The sequence below is a fragment of the Anas acuta genome, chromosome 21 (genome assembly GCF_963932015.1).
Source record: "Anas acuta chromosome 21, bAnaAcu1.1, whole genome shotgun sequence".
NCBI lineage: Eukaryota > Metazoa > Chordata > Aves > Anseriformes > Anatidae > Anas > Anas acuta.
Window position 1 is genome coordinate 5,804,378 of NC_088999.1, and position 21,071 is coordinate 5,825,448.

General features: G+C 53.6%; 1 protein-coding gene across 1 annotated transcript in view; it reads left to right on the plus strand.

Annotated features, from left to right (window-relative positions):
* The window catches only part of GRIK3 (glutamate ionotropic receptor kainate type subunit 3), a 102,567-nt gene that overhangs the window by 62,396 nt on the left and 19,100 nt on the right, over positions 1-21,071 (plus strand). Inside the window, exons 5-10 of the mRNA XM_068657884.1 lie at positions 1,177-1,230; positions 5,227-5,400; positions 7,728-7,871; positions 10,460-10,567; positions 14,064-14,177; positions 17,704-17,907. Coding sequence (XP_068513985.1) covers positions 1,177-1,230; positions 5,227-5,400; positions 7,728-7,871; positions 10,460-10,567; positions 14,064-14,177; positions 17,704-17,907 — 798 coding nt within the window. The remainder of the gene's footprint in view (positions 1-1,176; positions 1,231-5,226; positions 5,401-7,727; positions 7,872-10,459; positions 10,568-14,063; positions 14,178-17,703; positions 17,908-21,071) is intronic.

Consider the following 21,071-nt stretch of genomic DNA (forward strand, 5'->3'; position numbering starts at 1 on the left):
ATGAGGCCCTTCCAAGTTACCTGTGTTTCTCTAGCCTAGCTCATTTTTGGTCCCTTTTTAACGCTTTACACCTGTTTTCCAGCTTCCCAGCTTCTCCACTCTCCTTGGCAGCTGTTTCCGAGCAGTTGCCGCACTCTGCAGCGCACAGATGTGCCTGTCTTAACTTTAATGGAGCTCCTGTTCCCATCCCGGGGCTCGCCCGTAGCTCATCCACAGGTTTATCATTTATTTATCCCCCCCCAAACCCAGCTGTCTGCTGCACTGCCAGCACAGGGAGCTGGGGCTTGCTTCTCCCAGCAGCACCGGAGCGCACGTCTTCCTCCAAAAGGGCTCCGCTGGGGAACCACCGGAGTCCCTGGGGGGTTTCACGGCACCTCCCCGATGGCTCCTGTGCTGAGCTGCCAGCGAGCCCCAGGTTTCTGCACCCAGCTGTGCAGGGCAGACACAGTCCCATAGATCCACAGGCACCAGGTTTTCTAAAAGGTATTTCCAGGCCAGGAAACAAGGGGTAAAGACCCGCTCCAGCCTTACAGTTTCGAGGCTTGTAATCTCGATCCTTTCCCTTCCCCATGTTTTTGACATCCTACTTCTTTGCAAACTGTCACTTCCTTCCTCGGAGCTAAATTCTGCCCTAGTAATTTTAGCAAAAAAACAAGGGAAGCAAACATTTCCTGGGGGACTTGAAGTTGCTTTCCCATCAGTGGAGATTTTAAAGTGGTCTCGCATGCGTTTTCTCCAGAAAACAAGCTCACAGAGCTGGCATCGCAGTGCAGACCTAGAGCATCTCCCGCTGCAGCCACCAGCCTCAAGGTGACCTGCTCCTGGGCACGAACCTGTGCCCGATGTGCTCTGGAGGGTCTGCACGAGGTGACCCCGCCTTGGACCCTCTGGGCCGTAACAATTTGTGACAAACCCCACAGATCTCGGCGTGCTTATGCAAATCCCAGCAATCTGCGTGAGCAGAGCCGTGTCGGGCTGGCACACGTGGGGCTTGGAGGGGATGCAGAGCACCAGAAATACAAGAACTAAAAAGCCTTTTACTTTGCTTCTAGCCTGGAACCCAGCTGCTGGGTGTCTGGGTCTGCCTCCTGCCAGACTCTCGAGCTTTATTTTGCATGGCTGGTGTTATATTCTTGTGCCCACTCTTACTAACCTCCTTTCCCTGCTCTCCCCAAGGCCATGGCGATGGGAATGATGACAGAGTACTACCACTTCATCTTCACCACTCTGGTAAAGTATCTCAGTGACTCAAAGCCCTTTTGCCCTTGCTGCTGAGCCTGTGGGGAACGAGGAGGGGCCTGGAGGGGCTGGGGAGCAGGCTGGGCGCCCATCCTCTGCGTGCACTGCACGGCTGCAGGGCATTACTGCGGGGAGGGGAGAAGCAAGGGGAACAGGACCAGCACCCCAAGAGAGGTGAGAGCAGGGCCAGACTCAGCTTTGGGTTAAAACCAGACAATTTGGTTATCCCAACTCCGCCACTGCAGCCCTGCCTGAGCACTTACTGTGAGAGGCTTCAGTCTCTGCTTCGCTGCTCTTGGACAGCCGCAGCCCTTTGGAGCTGCACAGATTTGCACAGATGCAGGCTTTGGTTTTATTTCCCTTCTCGCTCATTTGATTTCAGTGCAGCTACCCGCACACTGAAAGATGAGCAGACGGGTGAGTCTGTGAGGTTGTTGGGATGGGATGAGACCACGTTTCAGTAAGACCTGGGTGTGTGTTTCTCTGTGCTCATCTTGGGCTCCCTTAAAACCCAGCCCCAGCCCCACCATGGTCAGAAGTTCAGTGCTGCGGGTTTATTTTGCATGAGAACTCAGCTTGAGATTAACTCCACTCTCATTAAACACGGGCCAGTTCTTCTCTGACACCAGGAGGCATTTTGGTTTGGGTTTTTTGGCATGCCACTTTTGTTTCCATTTAGGATGCTATTGTCTGGTATACTGTTGAATTTTGTGTGATTTCAAAAATCCAATTTATCTTTTTGCCTTTAGGAAAGAAACAGAATAAACTAACCCTTAAAAACTGCAAAATTTATTTTTCAAATGCAAAAGACATGTTAATTACCCCTGCTGCCATTATCTATTCCAGGCAGCTTTAAGCATTTCCCAGATAACCTCCTATTAATCAGCCCCAGCTGAGCCTAGAGTACATTTCATGTGTAGGTACAGCCTGGAGGTGGGGAAAAAAAAAAGAATTATAATAAATTAATAGATAAGCAATCACAATTAATGCCACTTTCCTGAAATAACAGTTATATCATGGGAAAGATATTTTAATCTGTCATTCCTTAAGGCAATGTTTTCCTAGCTTGCAATGCATGTGCTGCAGCGTCTACAGTACTAGACCCATGGGGTGCTAATGAATTAGTCTATTATGTTATACTGAATGTTTCTAAAAGGTCCCTAGTCAATACTGAGTACAGTGTATCAACACTTGGCATGAAATGCTTCAACATTTTGCTAGGCAGCAAGACTACAGTTCACTGACTTCAACGTGATGAGCCCTACCGCAGCCTCTCTGCCACAGCAACCCTCCTGCGCCCGCGCCTAACGCACGGGAGGCATTAATGTCCTACAGCCCTGAGCAGGGACAACCCCTTGGAGCTCCACGCTTCTGGGAATTTCCCAGCAGCTTGTGCAAACGAGTCCTTGCGAACCCAGGAGCCTCCCTAATGCCTGCTGTCACTTCTGCTGCGAGTTAGGGAGGTGGAAGGGGGAAGCAGGAATCGCCTCCCAAGCCTCGGGCTGCCGCAAGCAGAAACCACAAGCCCAGCCCTGCTTCGGAGCAGGCACCGAGCTGGGAGGGCCTGGTTCCCACTGGCACTGGTAGTCTGGCGTTCCTGCAAAGCTCCTGAGGCTCACGACATGCTTCCTGCTTCGGATGCTCAGGCACGATGAACTTCGGCTTGGGATTGTAACTGGGGAGTTGGGAGAGCACAGGAGAGGGGAAGACCTGGCAGAAACGTTGAGCAGAGAGCTTGAGAATAGATGGAGGGGAGAATTATCTGTGGTACAAAAAATAGCAGAAGAGAACGTAGATGAGGTGGAAAATAGAACCAGATGTTTCAATTTGTGGCTGTGCAGGAGCAGAAAATGCAGAAGAAACTGATACGGCAATTCCCCCCCACCTCTGCACGTTCCACCACGCAGCCCGTGTTCATCACCCTGCTAATGCCAGGAGATGCTAACATGGGTTTTCAGCTGGGATTTGAACTGGCATCACGAAGGGAGCTGGGAGAAAACTGAAATGGAGCTCAGTGGCAAGCAGCAGGAGGAGGGCACCCCAAACACTGGTCCCATTGGGCAGGCGGCAGTGCTATGGCACCACGCTCTCTGGAGCTCGGTGGATTCCCCTTGTCATGGCTGGCCAGGGGGGAACAACCAACTTTCTGCAACCAAAAATGATTTGCCCGCAGCAATTTCCAGAATATTGACAGAAGTATCCAACAAAAAGATCCAAATCCTGATAAAATAACCCATTCCACTGGGTCTGGCACAGTTCCGCTGCGCCCCACGTCCGGATGCCACCAGCACGCTGAGGTCAGGCAACCGCGTTCGCCCTCAGCTACCAGAAGTCATCTGAAAGTCAACATTACGGCCTGGCCTTCACGATGCCCTTTAACAAGACGTGGAGCTTTATACTTGCGATTTTTCAGGAAAAAAAAAAACAACCAACAGCCGGGTTAAACCACAGCAACCCTGCGCTCTTTGGTGGGTGTGATTAATGGCTCGGGCCCGGGCTGCAGCTGCGGACCGCACCACGGCATCCATCAGCAGCCTGCCTCGAGGGTGCGAAGTCAGAGGGCAGCACTTAAGGAATGATCAAACCCCCAAAGCTTATTAAAGCAAAACAGCTGTACCAATTCCTAGCTCTCCCACTGAGAGTGAAGTCTCGGCTGCTGGCAAGTGCGGATTTTGCTACGCTTTGCTCAGGGCAGTGCATTTTAGGGCCAGGGCTTTCGCAGCCCCTGTGGGCTGAACAGAGCTTGCTGCCGTGTCTGGGTGAAGCCACAGCCTGCTGCGTCCTACTGGTACGGTCGTATTGTACAAAGCAGCAACAGCCCCACATCTCCTGCTGCATTTCAACTCTTGGGCTTCATCCCTTGTGATCAATGAACACCGTGACCGCATTCAGCCCCCAGCCTCCATCACAGAAGACAGTGGCGTTGCTTTTCCATCTCCCTCCAATTTTACTAGAAGACATTGTTCTGGATAAATTCTGGTTAAGCTCCATCCACCAACGACTCCCAGACTCAGAGCCCCTCCAGCCTGCCGTTCATCTCACACGCCCCTCGCCCTGCTCCATCCCCCAGGCAGCTCTCACTGCTCCGGCTTTTCGGGGCAGGCCAGCTGCTCCTGGCACCTCGTCTAAACCAAAACTACTCCAGCTAGCGACTAGGCATTGAAGCCAACCCCTGAACTGAGCTGACTGTGTAGATGTGCAGCGGAGCCAAGAGATGCATTAAGAAGCGCGCTCGCAGAGGGCTCCGAGCGCCCCGTCTCTCGCTGCCTGCCAAGCCGTGTCTGTGGGCTGGCTGCCAGCAGGGCTGAGGGCTGCCTGGCTGGGGGGGGGTTTAAATAGCATAAAGGGCACCCTCATTCATTTGCAGACTGCGTAGGCTGGTCGTAATGTCAAGAAATGCGTCTTAGTTCCTCTTTGAGAGCTGTCTGCAAATTGGCATGCTGAATCCGGAGTTGCTCTGCCCTCCCCAGCACGCTGCGGGCCTCAGCACCGACGGCAAATTCTCACGGAGGAGCCCGAGGGAGCTTCCAGCACAGGAGCTCTGCCTCCCCCCCACCCCAGGGTACCAGCCTAGTTCCTTGTGGTATCAGCTAGTTCAGTGCCTTGGGGTTGGGACTGAATTGTCCCAGCCCCAGGGAGCTGACGTGGAACTGCAGCCACTGCCACAGCCCCGCGGCAGAGCTTTCGGCTCGTGTCCTGGTGCTCGCACGCTGCACCCGGAGCGCTGCTGTCACTGCTCTTACTGCTCCTGCCCTTACTAATGTCGAGGGACTGGTTCAGAGCATCAGGGATGTAGGATCAGCTCCTGGCCCCTCTGCAGTCACCCCAAGGGGGTCGTTTCACCTCCCCTAGGCTCAGGGAGGCAGAGCTGCCGACCCTGGCTTCCCCCCCCCACTCATCCATCCCCCTTACCAGACAGCGAGCTCACAGAAAAGACAAGCACAACAGAGCTAAACAACATGTTTAAACTGGTTTCTCTCTTTTAAGGATCTTTATGCATTAGACCTAGAACCATACCGCTACTCTGGGGTGAACCTGACCGGCTTCCGGATCCTCAACGTGGAGAACCCGCACGTGGCGTCCATCATCGAGAAGTGGTCCATGGAGCGGCTGCAGTCGGCGCCCAAGGCGGAGCTGGGGCTGCTCGACGGCGTGATGATGGTACGAGGGGCTTAAAGGACGCGTGGCGATGCCTGGGGAGCGAGCCCGAGGGGCAGGGAGCCTTTGCTAACGCCTGTTGTATTTATCCATATGTATAGATTTATGTATGTAACACCCAAATGTTATATAAATGTCCTGTACTGGTCCCAGCTCACTGCGGGTGTCTTCCCCAGGCAGTTACTGGCACTCCAACTTCTGTCCCTCGAGTGCAGCGAGTTCTGCTGGTGAAACCCCTGCCCCACACACCCAGCTGCTGACTGATGTGCCAGTTTGGGAAACCAGGACTCCTTCCCTCCTTTCCTCCTTCCTTCCCTCCCTCCTTGCCAGCACAAAGCTGCCTCCAGGACCCGCAGATTTCAAAGCTTTCCCTTCCAGCAAAGCCATAGCACAGCGGGGAAGTGCCCAGGCTGTTTCATGCTGGGAGCAAGAGGGAGGGAGCTGCAATCAACTGCCCTTTGTGCCCCTTGCTGGAGCTCAGCAGGGTTTCCCCGGGCTAGGAGTGCCTGGCAGGAGCTGTGTGTGCCCCAGGCCCCAGCACACCGAGCTGGCTGGGGAAGCCCCTCTGCAGTCACTCCCTGGGGAAGGGCAGGCTGTGCAAGTCCCTGGAGCAGCACTGGGAAGCAGAAATGCTCCAGCAGCCAGGGCCTGCCCGCTAGCAGGTGCCAAGGCTTGCGTGGGTCCAGCCCAGGCGGGATTACCTCCCCAGGCAGGCCCCAAAAGGAGCCAGACGCCAAGCTCTCCGGGGCTGGGAGCACAGCACGAGGCTGGACTGGGCCAGGCAATTCACTGAGATGGATGAATGGAAGAACAAGGCAAAGCTGTGCCCAGAGATGGGCTCTGCTGCAGCTCCGATGCCTCCTTTTAGGGCCCGATGGCAGCTCTGCTCCACCGAGCTGCTGCTCGCAAGGTGCAGCACCTGCTCGCCCATCTGGCTTCCCGGCAAGGCTGTCTCCGACCCGTAACTGCCGGCTGGCTGCCTCCTTTCCTCCCCTCCTGCTCTGCCAGAGCCTTCCCCCCGTAGCAAAGCCTCCCAGACCTTCACCTCACATCCCTCCTGTCCCTTTTTGTTTTCCCTTAGCGGACAGTCCCACCACTCTCCTTCTCCCTTCCACGTCTCCGCAGCACTGTGTGCAGTATCCTACCTCCACCAGCTCCTGATCTTCCCCAGCTGCCCCTGGTTCCTCTCATCCTTGTCCTGCCTGCTCCCTTCTGCACGGGGTTCTCCTTTGGCTGTGTTTTCCTCAGCTGGACACTACAGCATCCACTTCCCCATGAAATTGCATAGCGAGCCCCTTGTCCCCCTGTCCCCCAGCCCCAAACTCCCCAGATCCGTCCCTGCAGCCCTACAAACGACCCCACAGGAGGCAGGTCTGGTGCCTGCTCTTCGTGCTCGGGCTCTGCAGGAAGGGAAGGTCACAGGGATGGCTGCCAGTGCTGGAGGCTTTTCTCCACGGCCACGTCCTGACAGATATTTGCCCAGTTGTTTGCTGTGTTATTTGGTTTTGTTGTGGTTTATTGCTTTGCTGCTGTACTCACATCTGTTTTGTAGCCTTGTGAAGCCAGCAAACAATGTATTTTTTCATTAGCAAGACTGACCACAGCGGGGGGGGGACAATAAACGTGGTCAGTGTTTGGAGGGGGCATCTCAAATGCAGTCTAAACCCATTGTGTTAAATAGAACAGGGAAAAAAAGGAAAGTTCTCCCTAGTTCAAACCACTGAAATGTGGGAAGATGTTACACACTGTGATGCTCTGATTTCAGTGCCAGTTTGGGGCATTCTGGAAAACTTTGAATGCCCAGAGACAAGCCACTTAACTTTCCTGATTCCTGTTTCCCCACACATGAAATAGCTTGGCTAAGATGTTCCCATGTAAGTTGCTTTTTGCACTGCCTTGGACAAAGCAGACTAAGTAAGAAAACCTTGTATCTGCGTTTAGGAACGGCTAGCTTCTTTGTTTGGCCACACAACAGCACTAAAACAACCAGAATAGCTGCAGATGGACAGATGACATTTTCCCAATCTCTGCCTAAAGAGCTGCATAACACAGAAACACGCTCGTGGGGCTTTGTCATGTGTCTGAGAATGAGTTTTGCATGAGAGGTCAGCCCAGAGCCTTACAGAAGTCCTATTTTGTGTTAAAGCTTACGCACGTATGGCAATCTCTTGAGATCCCAGCCCTGCCTCTGGTGGGGACTGCACCAGGACCCCTCTGCTGGTGGTTCCTGCGGCTTCTCAAGGAGATGCCACGAATTCCCTGTGTTGCTGTGTGAATGCCTCCTCGCTGCGGAACCACGACCAACACAAATGCTGTTCCCTTTACTTTAGACAGACGCTGCCCTGTTGTACGACGCGGTCCACGTGGTGTCCGTGTGCTACCAGCGAGCCCCCCAGATGACCGTCAACTCCCTGCAGTGCCACCGGCACAAAGCCTGGAGGTTCGGCGGCCGCTTCATGAATTTTATAAAAGAGGTAAAAGCACCATTTGCAACCATGATTGCTTCCCACTGCTGCAAAAGCTCCCCAGCAGGAGCAGTGCAGCTGCTCGGAGCGCTGAGGCCTGTGGCAGAGGGGTTGGCAGTTACAGGGCTATAAAAAATCCTCCCCTGCCTGAGTAGGTACAAAGGGATGGAAGTGTGGGTACACATCAGACTGCTGCGTGTCCAGAGAGACAAAATCCTGTCTTTGCCTTCAGAGTAACGCTCACACTGCCACAGCAAAACATCCAAAACAAGCCGAGCACTTCCATGGTGTCACCGAGACTGGTCCTTGCCTCCTCTTGTGTCAAGAGCAGCCAGACCCCTCTCTCTGCAGCCACCCCTGCCCCGAGCCGTTTACCTTTTCTTTTCCAGCACCATTTGCTTGGTGCCCACCAAAGGCTGTCGGAGCAGCCCCCTCCCGGTGGCTCAGCACACCGCTGCCTGCGTGCTGAGGAACGGCTCTGGCAGCGCGCAGCACTGAGCAAGGGGGAGCCAGGGGAGCGAGGAGGCAGCCCCGTTCCCTCTCTGTTTTCAGTCATTATGATTTCTCGCCGTTCAGCCCACGTATGGTTTGTTTGCACCTGGCTTAAGCACGCAGGCAGACTCAAGTGGCGGCTGTCTGGGTGCTGAGTGCTGACCGAGGGAGGGGAACAAGAGGCAGCCAGCCCTCCCGCAAGCCCCAAGCACCCAGCCCAGCATGCAGCCCCAAGTCCCCACGCTCACACCCCAGGCTTTGCCTTGTCTGCAAAAAGCAGCCATCGCCTGAGGAAAAAATAAAGTCAGAGCTGCAGGGAGATACCGCAAACCCTTCCAGATATGTCTACGTGAGCAGTAACACCCTGTTTACCCCGAGGCCTTTTGAAACTTCTGTGGCTGCGGCTCTTCACGTGGGAAGCTGTGATACCAGCAGCAGTATGGGATACAAGACGGGGCCACACTTAAAAGGCTGGGGATGAAATCCCCTGAAGTTTTTAAACATAAAGGAGCAGAAGCACACTGTTAACGGTTGTTAGGACTGGTGCTGCAGCATCACCTGCAGACCACGCTGGCGCTGAGGCCGGCACACAGCAGCAGTGACAGGGCGCCCACCCAGGGGCTGCCGGGTGCACGGAGCGCACGGGCGTGGGGAGGAGAGGGAAGAATCGTTCCCATTGCAGAGAGAGAATGAACTTCTTCTTAATAGGCTCTGAAGACTGTATCTCCTCTCTCTCTCTGCCTCTCTCTCTCCTTTTTCATGTTTTGTTCCCTTCTGCGGAAAGCTGCTCCAGCTGGCTGCCAAAAGAGAGTGTAAATAATTTGTTTGGTTGGCTCCTTTTGCAAATTACCCTGAGCTCACACTCCGGTGCCTGCCTGTTGTTTCCCTTCCTGGCACCGTGTCAGCCGGTTGCAGGGCCGAGCCCCCCCCCCAGCAATCAGAACACACCATAATTGCTCCCTCTAAACTCCTGCCCAGACAAAGCAGGGCACGTAGCAGGGTGCCTCACTGCGGCCACCGGCCCTGTGCTCCTCACAGCTACAGCAGTGACTCGGGCTGGATGAAGTCACGCACAGAGGGGCCCCCGGCCACCCCCATTGCTGCAGTGTCGGTGCCCCGTGTGCCCTTGGGGTTCCCAAGAAGTATGGGGTGGGCAGGCAGAGCAGGGTGCAGCCCCATCTAGGTGTGTTCCCCCCAGCTGCTGGTGCATCCCCTGGGAAAAACCTGCGTGCTGAAATGAGCAACAGAGCACAATCTTCCCCAAAACCCAGGGGTGGCGAAGAAGCTGTCATTACTCCTTAGGAATTAATGAGAACGAGCCAGAGGAGAGTATTTATGGGAAAATATGCCAGTGGTTCCCCCCTGAGAATGAGTTATGCCACCTCTATCACAGCAAGTTATTTCGAGGTGCCCTGCCCACGAAGGAGGCAGCTCCATCAGAGGCACGTCCAGCGCCCGAGCAGCAGTGGGAGCCTCCCCGAGGGGCCACGAGCACCCCTTGGTGGAGCAGCCTCCACACACCCCACTGTGCCGTGGTGCTGGTCTGCTGGCACAGCTCCTGCCCAGTCTGGGGGCTCTCCCCAATGTTCCTATGCCTGTTTCAGAGCACAGAGCCTGCCAGAAGGACGGGCTCCTGGCCTCTTGTGCTCCGCTTTCCATCTGAAGGGAGGGAGAGAGGAAGTGTTCGGGACATTTGAGCTTCCGTGCCCCTCTTTTGCTGCGAGAAAGGATTCTTTATTCATGAGCTTGGCTGGAGTTGTCCCAAACCCAGGCTCCCTGCAGCCCGGCATTTATCAGGACTACAAGGATAAATGCAGCCCACAAGGATGCCGTGATAAATGCAAGGAGTTTTCTCCTGAGTCATCATGTCCTGCAACAGCTGTTGAACACAAAAGGTGCGAACGGAGACGGTAGCAAGGACTGCAGAGAGTTGTGAAATCTCCAGCCCCGTCTGCAGTCTGCACAGCGACGTTGGTGATTATTAATTAATCATGCTCTTTGGGGAGAAAGAACTAGTAAAAGGACTAATTAAAAGAACACACGGTAGAGGGCAAAAGATTATTCATGATCCCAACTAACGGCCCGGCTACTTCTTCCTTCTGCAGGCCCAATGGGAAGGATTAACTGGACGAATTGTCTTTAACAAAAGTAGTGGCTTACGGACAGATTTTGACTTGGACATCATCAGCCTCAAAGAAGACGGACTTGAAAAGGTAAGCGGGGTTTGTCTTACCTGCGGGATGCGGCACGGCACAGCTCTGACAGCCACATAGAAGGGGAGATGGCTGCTGGTTGTGTTGTTTCTGTGTTTTCTGGTTTTTGTATGAAACGAGATCTGTTCTGTGGGATTGCTCTGATCCTTTTCCATGCCTCATCAGTGACTCACTAGCCCCGAAGCGACGTGCAGCGGATTAGAGTTCCCAGCTGCAGAAGCTTGGGGTACCTCCCTGGGACACGGCACAGCAGCGGGAGCACAACCTTGCAGCTCAGCCTCAGCCTCTGTGGGCCCAGGCCAAAGGGGATGGAATAAAACCTCTCCCACCCTCCGCCTCGCTGGGCTTGCTTACAAAACCTTGAACAACTCCTGAGAGCATCAGCTGGGGGTGATTTCCACCAGGAAAGCTGCCCAAGGCTTGGAAATAGGGGGATGGTTGGACCTGATACCGGGCATTCATGGGGATTTCATCCCCTTTGCTTCAGGTATTTTTGAAAAAAAAAAAGAGCAGCACACAAAGCTCTAAAGCTCCTAAACCACTGGTTTCAAGGCGAGGTCTGTTCATTTCAGACAAAACAGAGCAGCAAGGGCTGCACTGCAGCCAGCTGGGCCCCGCAGCCACCTCTACCATGGATCGGGCTCCAAATCACGGCCATCGAGGCTGCTGAGGGTCCCGGAGCCCGACCCCTTTTTGAGAGTGGCTCTGAGCCCATGTCCTGCTGACGGACATCCTGCAGACTTAGAGGAAAAAGCTGCCTGCAGGGCAGCAATTCCCTGCCCAGAGCACAGTCTGCTTTTAGACACGCACAAGGTGCCTGGCTGGCAGCGAGGGACGAAGTGCTGAGCTTGTAACCTCTGGGCACGGAGACAGGTTCGGAATCCCGCAGGAAACGCCAGCTGGGAGCGGAGAGGAGCAGTTTTCAATTAGCCATGCAGCAAGCGGCCCGAGATGCACAGATGACTTCTCCAGTTAAGGCTGGGGAATTAATCACAGAGTGCTCGCAGGCAGCCCTGGGAGGCTGGAGGCTCGCTCAGCCCCGCCGGAGCGGGCAGATCCGCGCCGCGGCTCCCTGGGACCCAACAGCCCCGCTCCCCATCCCCCTTCTGACAGCCTGGTTTTCCTCCTCCTTAAAATAAATTGTCACCGTGCTTTCACACCACTGCGGTAGGTCTCTGCTTCACGTACAAAATCTCAAGGTCACCACAGCACTCTCCTAGCGGGTATTTTGGGTGTCAGAATACAGACAGCGTCATCCCAAATAAACTCGGCCAGCTTCAGGCTGCAGCCAGCCGAGCCTGGGCAGGAGGGAGGCAGGCAGAGGGGCAGGGGAAGATCCCATCTTTTCACACAAACCAAGCACCAAATGATTTTTGTAGCTTTGTTTTCCCAGAAAACATTTTGTATAGAGTCTAAACCCCCCAAAAAAAACATTATGGCTTTTTGGAGCACGGTGCTCAGAGCACCAACAGAGTGCCTGAGAGCGGCGTCAGCAGGGTAACAGAAAAATGTGCAGGTATCTGGATACCGGGCAAATCTAAATGTTTAAGTACAACTGCAATATCTGTCTGTCAACCTAATCCTCCTCAGGTGTACCGGAGAATAGCTGGCACTAGCTGCATTTATTACTGTTGTGTGTCACATAAAGCCCGCAGGAAGCCACCAAGGCTTGATGCATATTCCGTGCACTCGTTCAACTTTTGTCTCCGACGACTCCGAGACTTCACAGCTCCCACTATTATTTGCCGAAAGCTTCTTGTCAGCTCTAGAGGGGGTTTAAAGTATCGATGTCAAATCTCTGTTGATGCTACGGTTCTGTCAATAGTTAATCTGAAATAACAAAATGCCAAACTACAAACAAATCCCAGACGGATTCTGCATTATGTATAATAGCTTATGTTTGTTGAGCTTTAGGATTGAACTCCTGATCCTTATACCTCCTGGATGTTCCAGGGATTACAGCAGTATTAACTAAACCTAATTACATGTAGTTTGACTATCTGAGTTGCACAGTTCTCTTAATGCACTTTTCTCTTTTTCTTCCTTTTTTTTTTTTCTTCTTCTAATATTTTAAACTGATTAGTTCAGTCTTAAGTCCCGTGTATTTCCTTTTCTTAAAGAAAGAAGTCTGCAGAGCTGCTAGCAGGAGACTCTTAGCCTCTTGCTTCTCGCTGCCCATGCGCAGTACAATCCTTCTGACATTGCAGCTGTTGTGTGATTGAAAGGAGACGCAGGGGATTGCTTGGGTTTTACCTGAAATATTTAGAGCCTTTCACAAAGTTCATGGAAACTCTTTTAGAATTTATGAGGTGGTTGGCTGGTTGTGGGTTTTTTTTGCCAGGCAGCATTGCTCATTACAAAGTCTCTTTTTTGGGATAGAGAAAACCAAGTCGTCTCCTTGGACTGATGAAGAAGTTGGAGAATCTTAAAAATAGCAATAAATAAAATATGGGAAGTTCCTGGCTCCCCACGGGTTCAAGCTGTCTGCCTTTGGTTTCTCTCTAAGCCCCATCTCCCAGCATGACCCCACAGATGGGTCGTTCTGTTCCCGTTTCCACCTGCCCTTGTGTTTCTTCTCACTGCCAGGCTGGCTTTGTGGCATATTCCTCCAGCTCTCCTGACACTTTATCTCACCGTCACAGTCCTTTAGCCAGCCCTGCCTTCGAAGATTGTTCTAAAGCCTCCCCTGCACTGCGGAGATCAGGTTAACAGGCTTAGAGTTGCCCAGATGACTTCTCTTAAATAGAGACATGTTCTGCTGTTTCTGGGTCAACAGGCATCTTCAGAGTCTAATGATACATTAAAATTGACAGCTTGAGAAAGGCCGAGCACCTCCAAGAGACGAGGACTGTGGCTGCGTGTGCCGGTGCCGGGGCCAGCCCAGGGCCCTTCCCTCCATGGGGCTCACCACCAACGCAGAGACCTCTCGCTGCGGAGGGGTCGCTGGGGGGCTGCGCCTGTCAGGCTGCCCCCAGGTGGGGTCCTGCTCTCAGATGAACCCAGATCCAGGCTCTGACCTATCAGTGGGTGTGCACTTACCCTGTGTGCTTCAGAAGCTCCAAGCTCCTTCCTTGGGAAAGGCCCCGCCGGCTCAGGGTTGATGGGGGATTGAAAAATATTTTCTGTTTTCTCTCGTTCTGCTTTGGCCTTGCCCAGAGTTGACTTTTCAGCGTGTTTTGATTGATTGCCTGCTCTATGCAGTACCGTTCTGGATTGTTCCTTCAGCTCCTAATTCCAGCCATCATGGTCCTTCTTCAGTGCACCTGCATCTCTCAGAGGGCAGCACAAGGGTTGCTAATTGTACACGTGCAGCTGGAGTGCCCTGCAGCAGAAGAGCTAATGTAAACCTTCTGTTTAGGTGAAACGGGATGGGAATTCCAACTCTGCTTCTGTTTCCTGCAATGCAGGAAGCAAGCTCCCTTTTCCCAGGCCAGCAGGATCCTGAGAGCACTGAAGGGACGCAGGGCAGGTGTTGATGCACTTTGTTTCGTTTCAGGTTGGCACGTGGAACCCTGCCAACGGTCTGAACATCACCGAAATTGCCAAGGGACGAGGGCCCAACGTCACGGACTCGCTCAGCAACAGATCTCTCATTGTCACCACTGTCCTGGTAGGAGACCACAAGCCCGTATTCCCCCCCTACCCACAGCCCCCAGGGTTAGCTGATCCCTCCAAAAGCTGGGCAGGGGCACGGAGAAGCCCTGAGCCCTGGGGCGAGCTGAGCCCCAGACGAGTTGTGGACCAGAGCCGGGCTTGTGTTGGGCTCGTGCCAGGCTCTGGGTGGCCAACAGCCGGGCACCAGGCGCTGCCTGCCGTGGGTGGAAGCATTCATGGTATGCCAGGCAGCACCAGAACACGCAGGGACCTTGGCTTAGCTGTGACAATCCTGTTTCTTCCCCTCTCCTAAGTACGTATTTGATAAGCTGGCTAAGAGTAATGCCATTATCCAGCAAAGCACGGGTGCTTAACAGGGCTCCTGCGCTTCCAGCTGTCACGTTGCATTTTGCTCTCACGTTCGCTATTGGATTTGATGGCAGGCATCAGATCAGAATGAATTTTTATTTTATATCTAATGAATTATGACTAGTGGCATTGGTTTCTATACAGCTGTATTACACAGTGCAGGCTCGTGGCGTGCTACCAGAAGGGAACAAAAAAGATCAGCCCCTGCACAGCCAGCTCACAACTGGGTCTGAATGATGGCTCTGCCTACCCGAATTTCCTGGCCCTTTTGTATTCCGTATTTTTGGGGACTGAGGGTAAGGAGCTGCCCGCTGGGAGATGTGTTCCCCAGCCCCAAGCACCGTGACCCCTCCTGGTATCCTCACCATCCCAAAAGGACTAAAAGGTCTGTAACACAACGTGAGGGGCTTGGTGCTAGGGAAGGAATTGGGGCCAGGAGGTGCCAGACAGTGCCACCCTTTCTAATGAACTCCCCGCTCATCACACAACAGTTATTCCCCTGAAAGGCTTTCACATGCCAACATGCAGGGGAGACTGGAAAACAAAATCCACCCCCGGCTGAAAGTTTCAGACCGTGCCACTGGGTGAGGCCGTGGGTCCCACGCACGGGGCTGCCCGCCCGAGGCGGTGCTTGGTGCCATGTGTGTGGGCACAACCAGTGCCAGCAGCAGCTCCCCACCGGCTGCAGACACAGAAATGAATCAGGACTCACATCAGGAGTTCCCGCACAGGCATCAGAGAAATGACAAAGCAAAAGGCACCGAAACAACTCAGCGTGCATCAGATCAGGAGCGTGCTCCTGCTCAGAGCCCTGCAGCAGCGGGTGCAGGCAGACACAACACACACCCGCCTGCTCTCACCGTGTTCCTTTGCATTTATCGGGGTCTGTTCAGAAAGCAGAGGCTCAGGTCGTGTTTAAACTCCAGAAGCTTTAAAATGACTTCCCTTCTGCCCACGCTCACCTTTCACTGGCAATTACTGGGCCACGATGGCTGGTGGTACAGGGAGGGCTGGAGAGGCAGCAGCAGAGGGGCGCTGGGAGGTGGAGGAGCACCCGACAGCGCGGTGAGGCTGAGTGATAGCAGGTGAGGACGAGAACACAAGAGGGAATTGTACAGTCAGGGCTACGGAAAGCAGGGAGGGCACATCTTGCCAGGGATAAAACCATGGCCGGAGCTGGGGACATGTTGGGGTTAGAGCGCTACCATCACTGCACCTCAAAGACCTCAGCGCGATGCCAGGTGATGGACCAGAAGGAGACCTGCCAGCCACCTGCCTGTGACGGGCTCCTGCTGGGCAGGATTTGCATCTCGTGGTCCAGGAGCGAGCACAAATCACATGAAGCACAGGGGTGGTACCAGTTCCTACAAACTGTGCCGTTCCTTGGGCCTGCACGCGTGCTGTGGGGCATCCTCCTGCAAGCCAGCACTGCCCCGCAGCCCTGCAGCCCGCAGGAGCAGGCAGTGTGCTCGGACCCGAGCTCTGCACTAACTGCATTTCGTATCCTGGCTTCCAAAACATAAAACACAGCCCTACACTTCATTTGCATTTGCGACATCCCTTTGTCCCTTCGCATTGGTGTAACCGGTTGTAGAAAAGCCAGAGGAGGAACCTTTAAAAGGGAAAGCAGGAAAGGTTATTTCTTCCCCTTTTGCTCATATTGCAGTGACTTGTTGGAAGAGAAATATTACCCCAGCAGCCAGCGCCACTCTCCCCAAGCAATATGGGAACTGTGAAGTTATGAAATTGAGGGCACCTTCACTGAGAAATCGATTAGCAAACCGAGAGAGCTTGTGAATTGGATGTCTGGCCATTTTCAGTAATAAATTGTGAAATAGTCCGTGAATAAGTGGTTCACAGAGTTCAGAATTACCCCCTAGGAAATGTTTGAGACCTGCAGATACATTACTGAAGCGAGTGGCGTCCTAATGTTCAGCGCTTCGGCTGTTAAATATGTATGTAATCCCTACAGCGCTTCCCAAAATTAATAGTGCTTTATGGCTGCTCTGGAGCTGCTGTATTTATAGCGAGATCCATAGATTCAGCTGATTCACAAACAAAGCGCTAATTCCAAAGGAAAAAAAAAAAAAAGAAGAAAAAGCTGAGGTGGTGGCCAGGGAGAGCAGGGTTTAACAGAGCTGCGAGTGCCAAACCAAACTCTGTGGGCGTGATGTTTCCCACTTTGCTTTGTAATTCTGCAGTTCCAGTCTCCGTGAAGCTCTCTGGTCACTCCCCGAGGCAGAGCCACTGCTCTGCAGCACAGCAGGACCTCGGTGCCACCTTACGGGGGCTCCGGCCGCCTTGCAGATAATTTTAATTCCAGCCATTCATTCGCTGCCTCCCCCTATCTCAGCCTCCCCCTGCCGTCCAGCTTCTGCCTGCTGCTTGCCATTTTTTGCCACTTCCATCTGTGCTCTGCACATTGCCTCCCCCCGGCTGCCCCTGTGTCCCTTGTCCTCAGCCCCCGGTGGCTGCCCAAGCCTGACAGCCACCAAAGGGTTGTGCCGCTTGCTGCGCGTTCCTGCCTTCACCTGCAGAGAGGCAGCAATCCGTAGGGCAGAGCCGGTTGGAAAGCACTTTTTAAGTTATTTTCACATGTGCTGGTGCTTGGGGTTGCTGTGACCAGAGACATCCCCACTGCGGATACAGAGCCCAAGGCAGCGCCTCTCGGGGCAGCAGCAGGGCCCTGCACCCCTTCAGCTAGAGCTGGCAGAGAGGAAACACAGCTTATCTCGGGGACATTTGGGGCTGGCCAGCAGCCGAGCACAGTCCTGCAGCTGGTATTTAATCCACCAGCCTCGTAAGGGCCAGTACCGCTGCGTGTCGGCTGCGCGGGGCTCGCGGTTCAGTTTGTCCCCCCCCAAGCCTTTTGCTGCTTCTCAACACTCTTCATTTGCAGAGCATGAAATGGTTATTTTTCTCCCTGAAATTCCACCAAATGGAAAACAGTTGGCTGCTCAGAAGAGACAAAATTAAATTTTGTGGGGTAAACAAGGTTGCTAATTAGCTGATGCGCTGTGCAAAGCTAATTTATTCCCAGCGTGTCACCGTGCCAGCCCAGCCTGCAGAGCTGGTGCTCGCGGCTCAGGTTGGCCGCAGGGGTGGCCCTACCTGGGATGGGAGCTGGGACCACGGCCAAGCCCTTGACGGGGTTTTTGCTTTGTGGTGTCCAGGAGGAGCCCTTTGTCATGTTCCGCAAGTCCGACACCGCCCTCTTTGGGAACGACCGCTTTGAGGGCTACTGCATCGACCTGCTGAAGGAGCTGGCCATCATCCTGGGCTTCACCTACGAGATCCGGCTGGTGGAGGACGGGAAATACGGCGCGCAGGACGACAAGGGGCAGTGGAACGGCATGATCAAGGAGCTCATCGATCATGTGAGTGAGACCGAGATGCACAGAGGGGCCTGGGCAGCCCCAGGCTTTCTGCCAGGGGTGGGATGGGGGCTGCAAACGGGGGCCAGGGCACAGCAATGAGGTGGCTCAGGGGCACCAAACACAGCCCAGGCACAGCTTGGCTGAATTCAAATCATGTATCCAGAGAGCAGGTGTGCAGGGCACAGGTCTCTGTATATATATTTATAAATGCAGTTTGTTTTCCTAAAATCTCCTAAAACACAGAACTCCCCTGCAGCAGAGCAGCTGTGCCCTTCTACGCTCACTTCTAAAACCCCATTACAAACCAGTGAAGCTCCAGTGGCAGCTTTCCCCTCGCAGCTGCCAGAAGTCACCTGGACTCACGGCCAGCGGACGCTCAGCCTCCTAATGAAGTATTTTGCCTCCAGCACACCCCGTGATCCCCGAAGCCCACTTAGGGAGGTGAGGAGAGCTGGTATATTTCTGAAGCTCCTATTCCAGGAAAAGGTCTCTGAAAAGAAGAGAGACAAGACTCCTCTCTGATCCCCACCCCCAGGGAGCGGTATCAGCCTCCCTGGAGGTGCCGCATTCCCTCTCCTCCTTCACGTCCTGGCCCCGTGGCGCAGCCACTGCACCACCTCTCAGGTTCCTGGCTTCATTTTAAAAACATTGCCCGAACGGAAAGGGACAAAAATAAGCCCAGATACGTAGCAGCTGTGATGCTCTTACAGCTGATGTGAGAGGAACGTGTGTGCTGGGTGAGTCACTCCAGCAAATGAGCGTCGCTGCGAGCGGCTAAGCGAGCGGTGTCTCGCGGTGAGATGGCAGAGCTGGGGCTCCGAGATCGAGGTTGTGTTTCCAGATTTGGCTCGTCTGCCTGAAATGACATTGGACAAGTCGCTTCTGTGCAGTATTTCCTCCATCTGCAAAATGCAGATGATCATGATTATGCCCCTTCTAGGGACAGTGACGCTCAATCAGCTGGTGAAGCAGGCGGTAGTCCTGAGATGGCTCGCCCTGGAGAAGCACGAAGGGCAGGCAAGGACAGCCCGGGGTGCTTTTGCTCCCAGAAAAGCCCATGCAGCCCTCAGTACGGGTCTGGTGGTCTCCTACATAAAGGCCTCGCTAAATCGGACAAGAGACTCTCAGCTCCCAGCAGAAGATGCTGCCGTGGTGCCCTCCCCATGCTGAACGTGCTGCGACCCTGCTCTGGGGGCCGGCCTCCCGCAGCCCCCAGGCTCGCTGCTGGCAGCAGAGTCCGTGGCTCTTACCGCAGGGCATCCACCCCAGGGGGCTCTGGAGAAGTAAACAGCTCTGACGGAAATTAGACAAGGGGAATAGCAGCCAGGCTGTCATTTTGTCTGACCCATGTCACTTCCAATGTCCTGCAAGATGTTAGAGGCCTCCCAGGAGGTTTTCTGAGCTCCCCAAGGCTGTGGTCAGCTTAAAGAGACAGAGCAAGAAGGAGATATGGGGATCAGCCTCATTCAATGATGCCCTAAATTCATGGCCAGCCTGCACAGAAGTATTTCTTGGCTACCTATGCAAACAGCAAATTAACATACAGCAACAGGAAAAGACTGAATGCCCTCTTGCAGGTTTTACTCACAAACAAGCATCAAGTTCAAATTCTGCCTTCAAACAGGTGCAGCTGGGTACGTGCCTTGCAGTGATTTACAACCATTGCCCAAACCCTGTATGAAGCCATTATTTTATCTGCATGTCATTGCTTTTTATAGCAGTGTTTATGTAAAGCATTAAAAAGTGAAACTGCAACCAGATGGGGCCCTTCTTCAACAGCAAAGCATCTTCACGTGACGTGGGGAAAGGAACAACTGACTGGCATTCGCAATGGGAAAGTTCAACCTTATTTCACACCTTGGAGGAAAAGTGTTGGAGACACCACTCAAACAAAGTGGTAATGATGAAAACAGGACTGCCTACACTGCGAGTGTGTCTGGGCTGGCTTCCCTCCAGCATCTCCTCCTCGTAATGGAGTTTGGATCCTTCAGGTGCAAGCCTAAAGCCGTAGGACTTTGTGAGGTCCGAACCCCCAGGCCAAGATTAGCTCCATGCCCAAAGTCTGTGCCTTGCTGAAGATCCCCTTACCTCTTGTGCAGCTGAGACTGAGCCCCCAGGGCGCTGTGAAGCACCTTCTTGGGGGGCTGAGCTGAAGCACAGGCTTGGTCCCACGCCATGTAGGTAGGTGAGGTGTTCCCAAGGTGAAAAGAGAGGCTAAAATGGAGGTCGTTATCACATGGAAGGGCTGAGAACCCTGGGAGCAGCAGATACTGTACCAGGAGCATACAATTAGGATATATAATTAGTGTTTGGGGGTGATGGTGCCCACCACAACCCCCAGGGTACCTCCCAGAGCACATGACGGAGGACTGGCTGTTTACGCTGCAAGCTCCCACTGCTTCTTTTGGAGTCACGCATCCTCCTCCTGCCGTCCCTTCTGATCCAGACATGCCTGGCCACAGGCAGTAACGCCTTGGGCTACAATCCTTTGTAAAATTGCTTTGTTTCTAGTCTGGCCTTAAGCATAAACAGGAAAAGCAACAGCAGTCAGAGCAGCTCCCAGCATGACCCCATCTTGCAGGTCCCCAGCAGCAGAGCTGGAGAAGACAGCTTTGCGCAGTACGATGCAAGAAGTCCTGCCCTGCTGCCTTTCATCTTCTGCTTGTCCTTCATCACAAAAAATATCTGCTTTGGTGTTCAGTCTGCTCCCTGGAGAGCCGGACACTTTCCTCAGCACAGTTTGTTGCTTGTTGTCACTCTGCCTGGCCACTTCTGCAGAGGGGCTGTAAGCAGAAGGGGCTGTGAAAGCTCACCTCGCTCACATCACCAGTGTTTCGGGCAGGTTTGGGGCACCAGGCGATGCAGAGAAGTCACTGTGCTGTGCATCGGTAATAAACAGGGAAGCTGGCAACTGTCAGATCTCCTCCTTTCATCTGTAGTGAACTGTTCCTGCTATTTATTCATAGGAATTGTTATTGATACAGGCACAACTACACCGTGCATTGTGGCCCATCCATTCTGATTTTTAAATTTTAGCTGTCTGGCACCATAGTGGCTGCAAATCTCCCCCGTTGTTTGTGGGCAGAGCCACATAAAACCAGCAGAATGAGTTGTTCTGCACATTTCGCACAAACTTGTTCACAAATAAAACTTGTCTTCTGCCA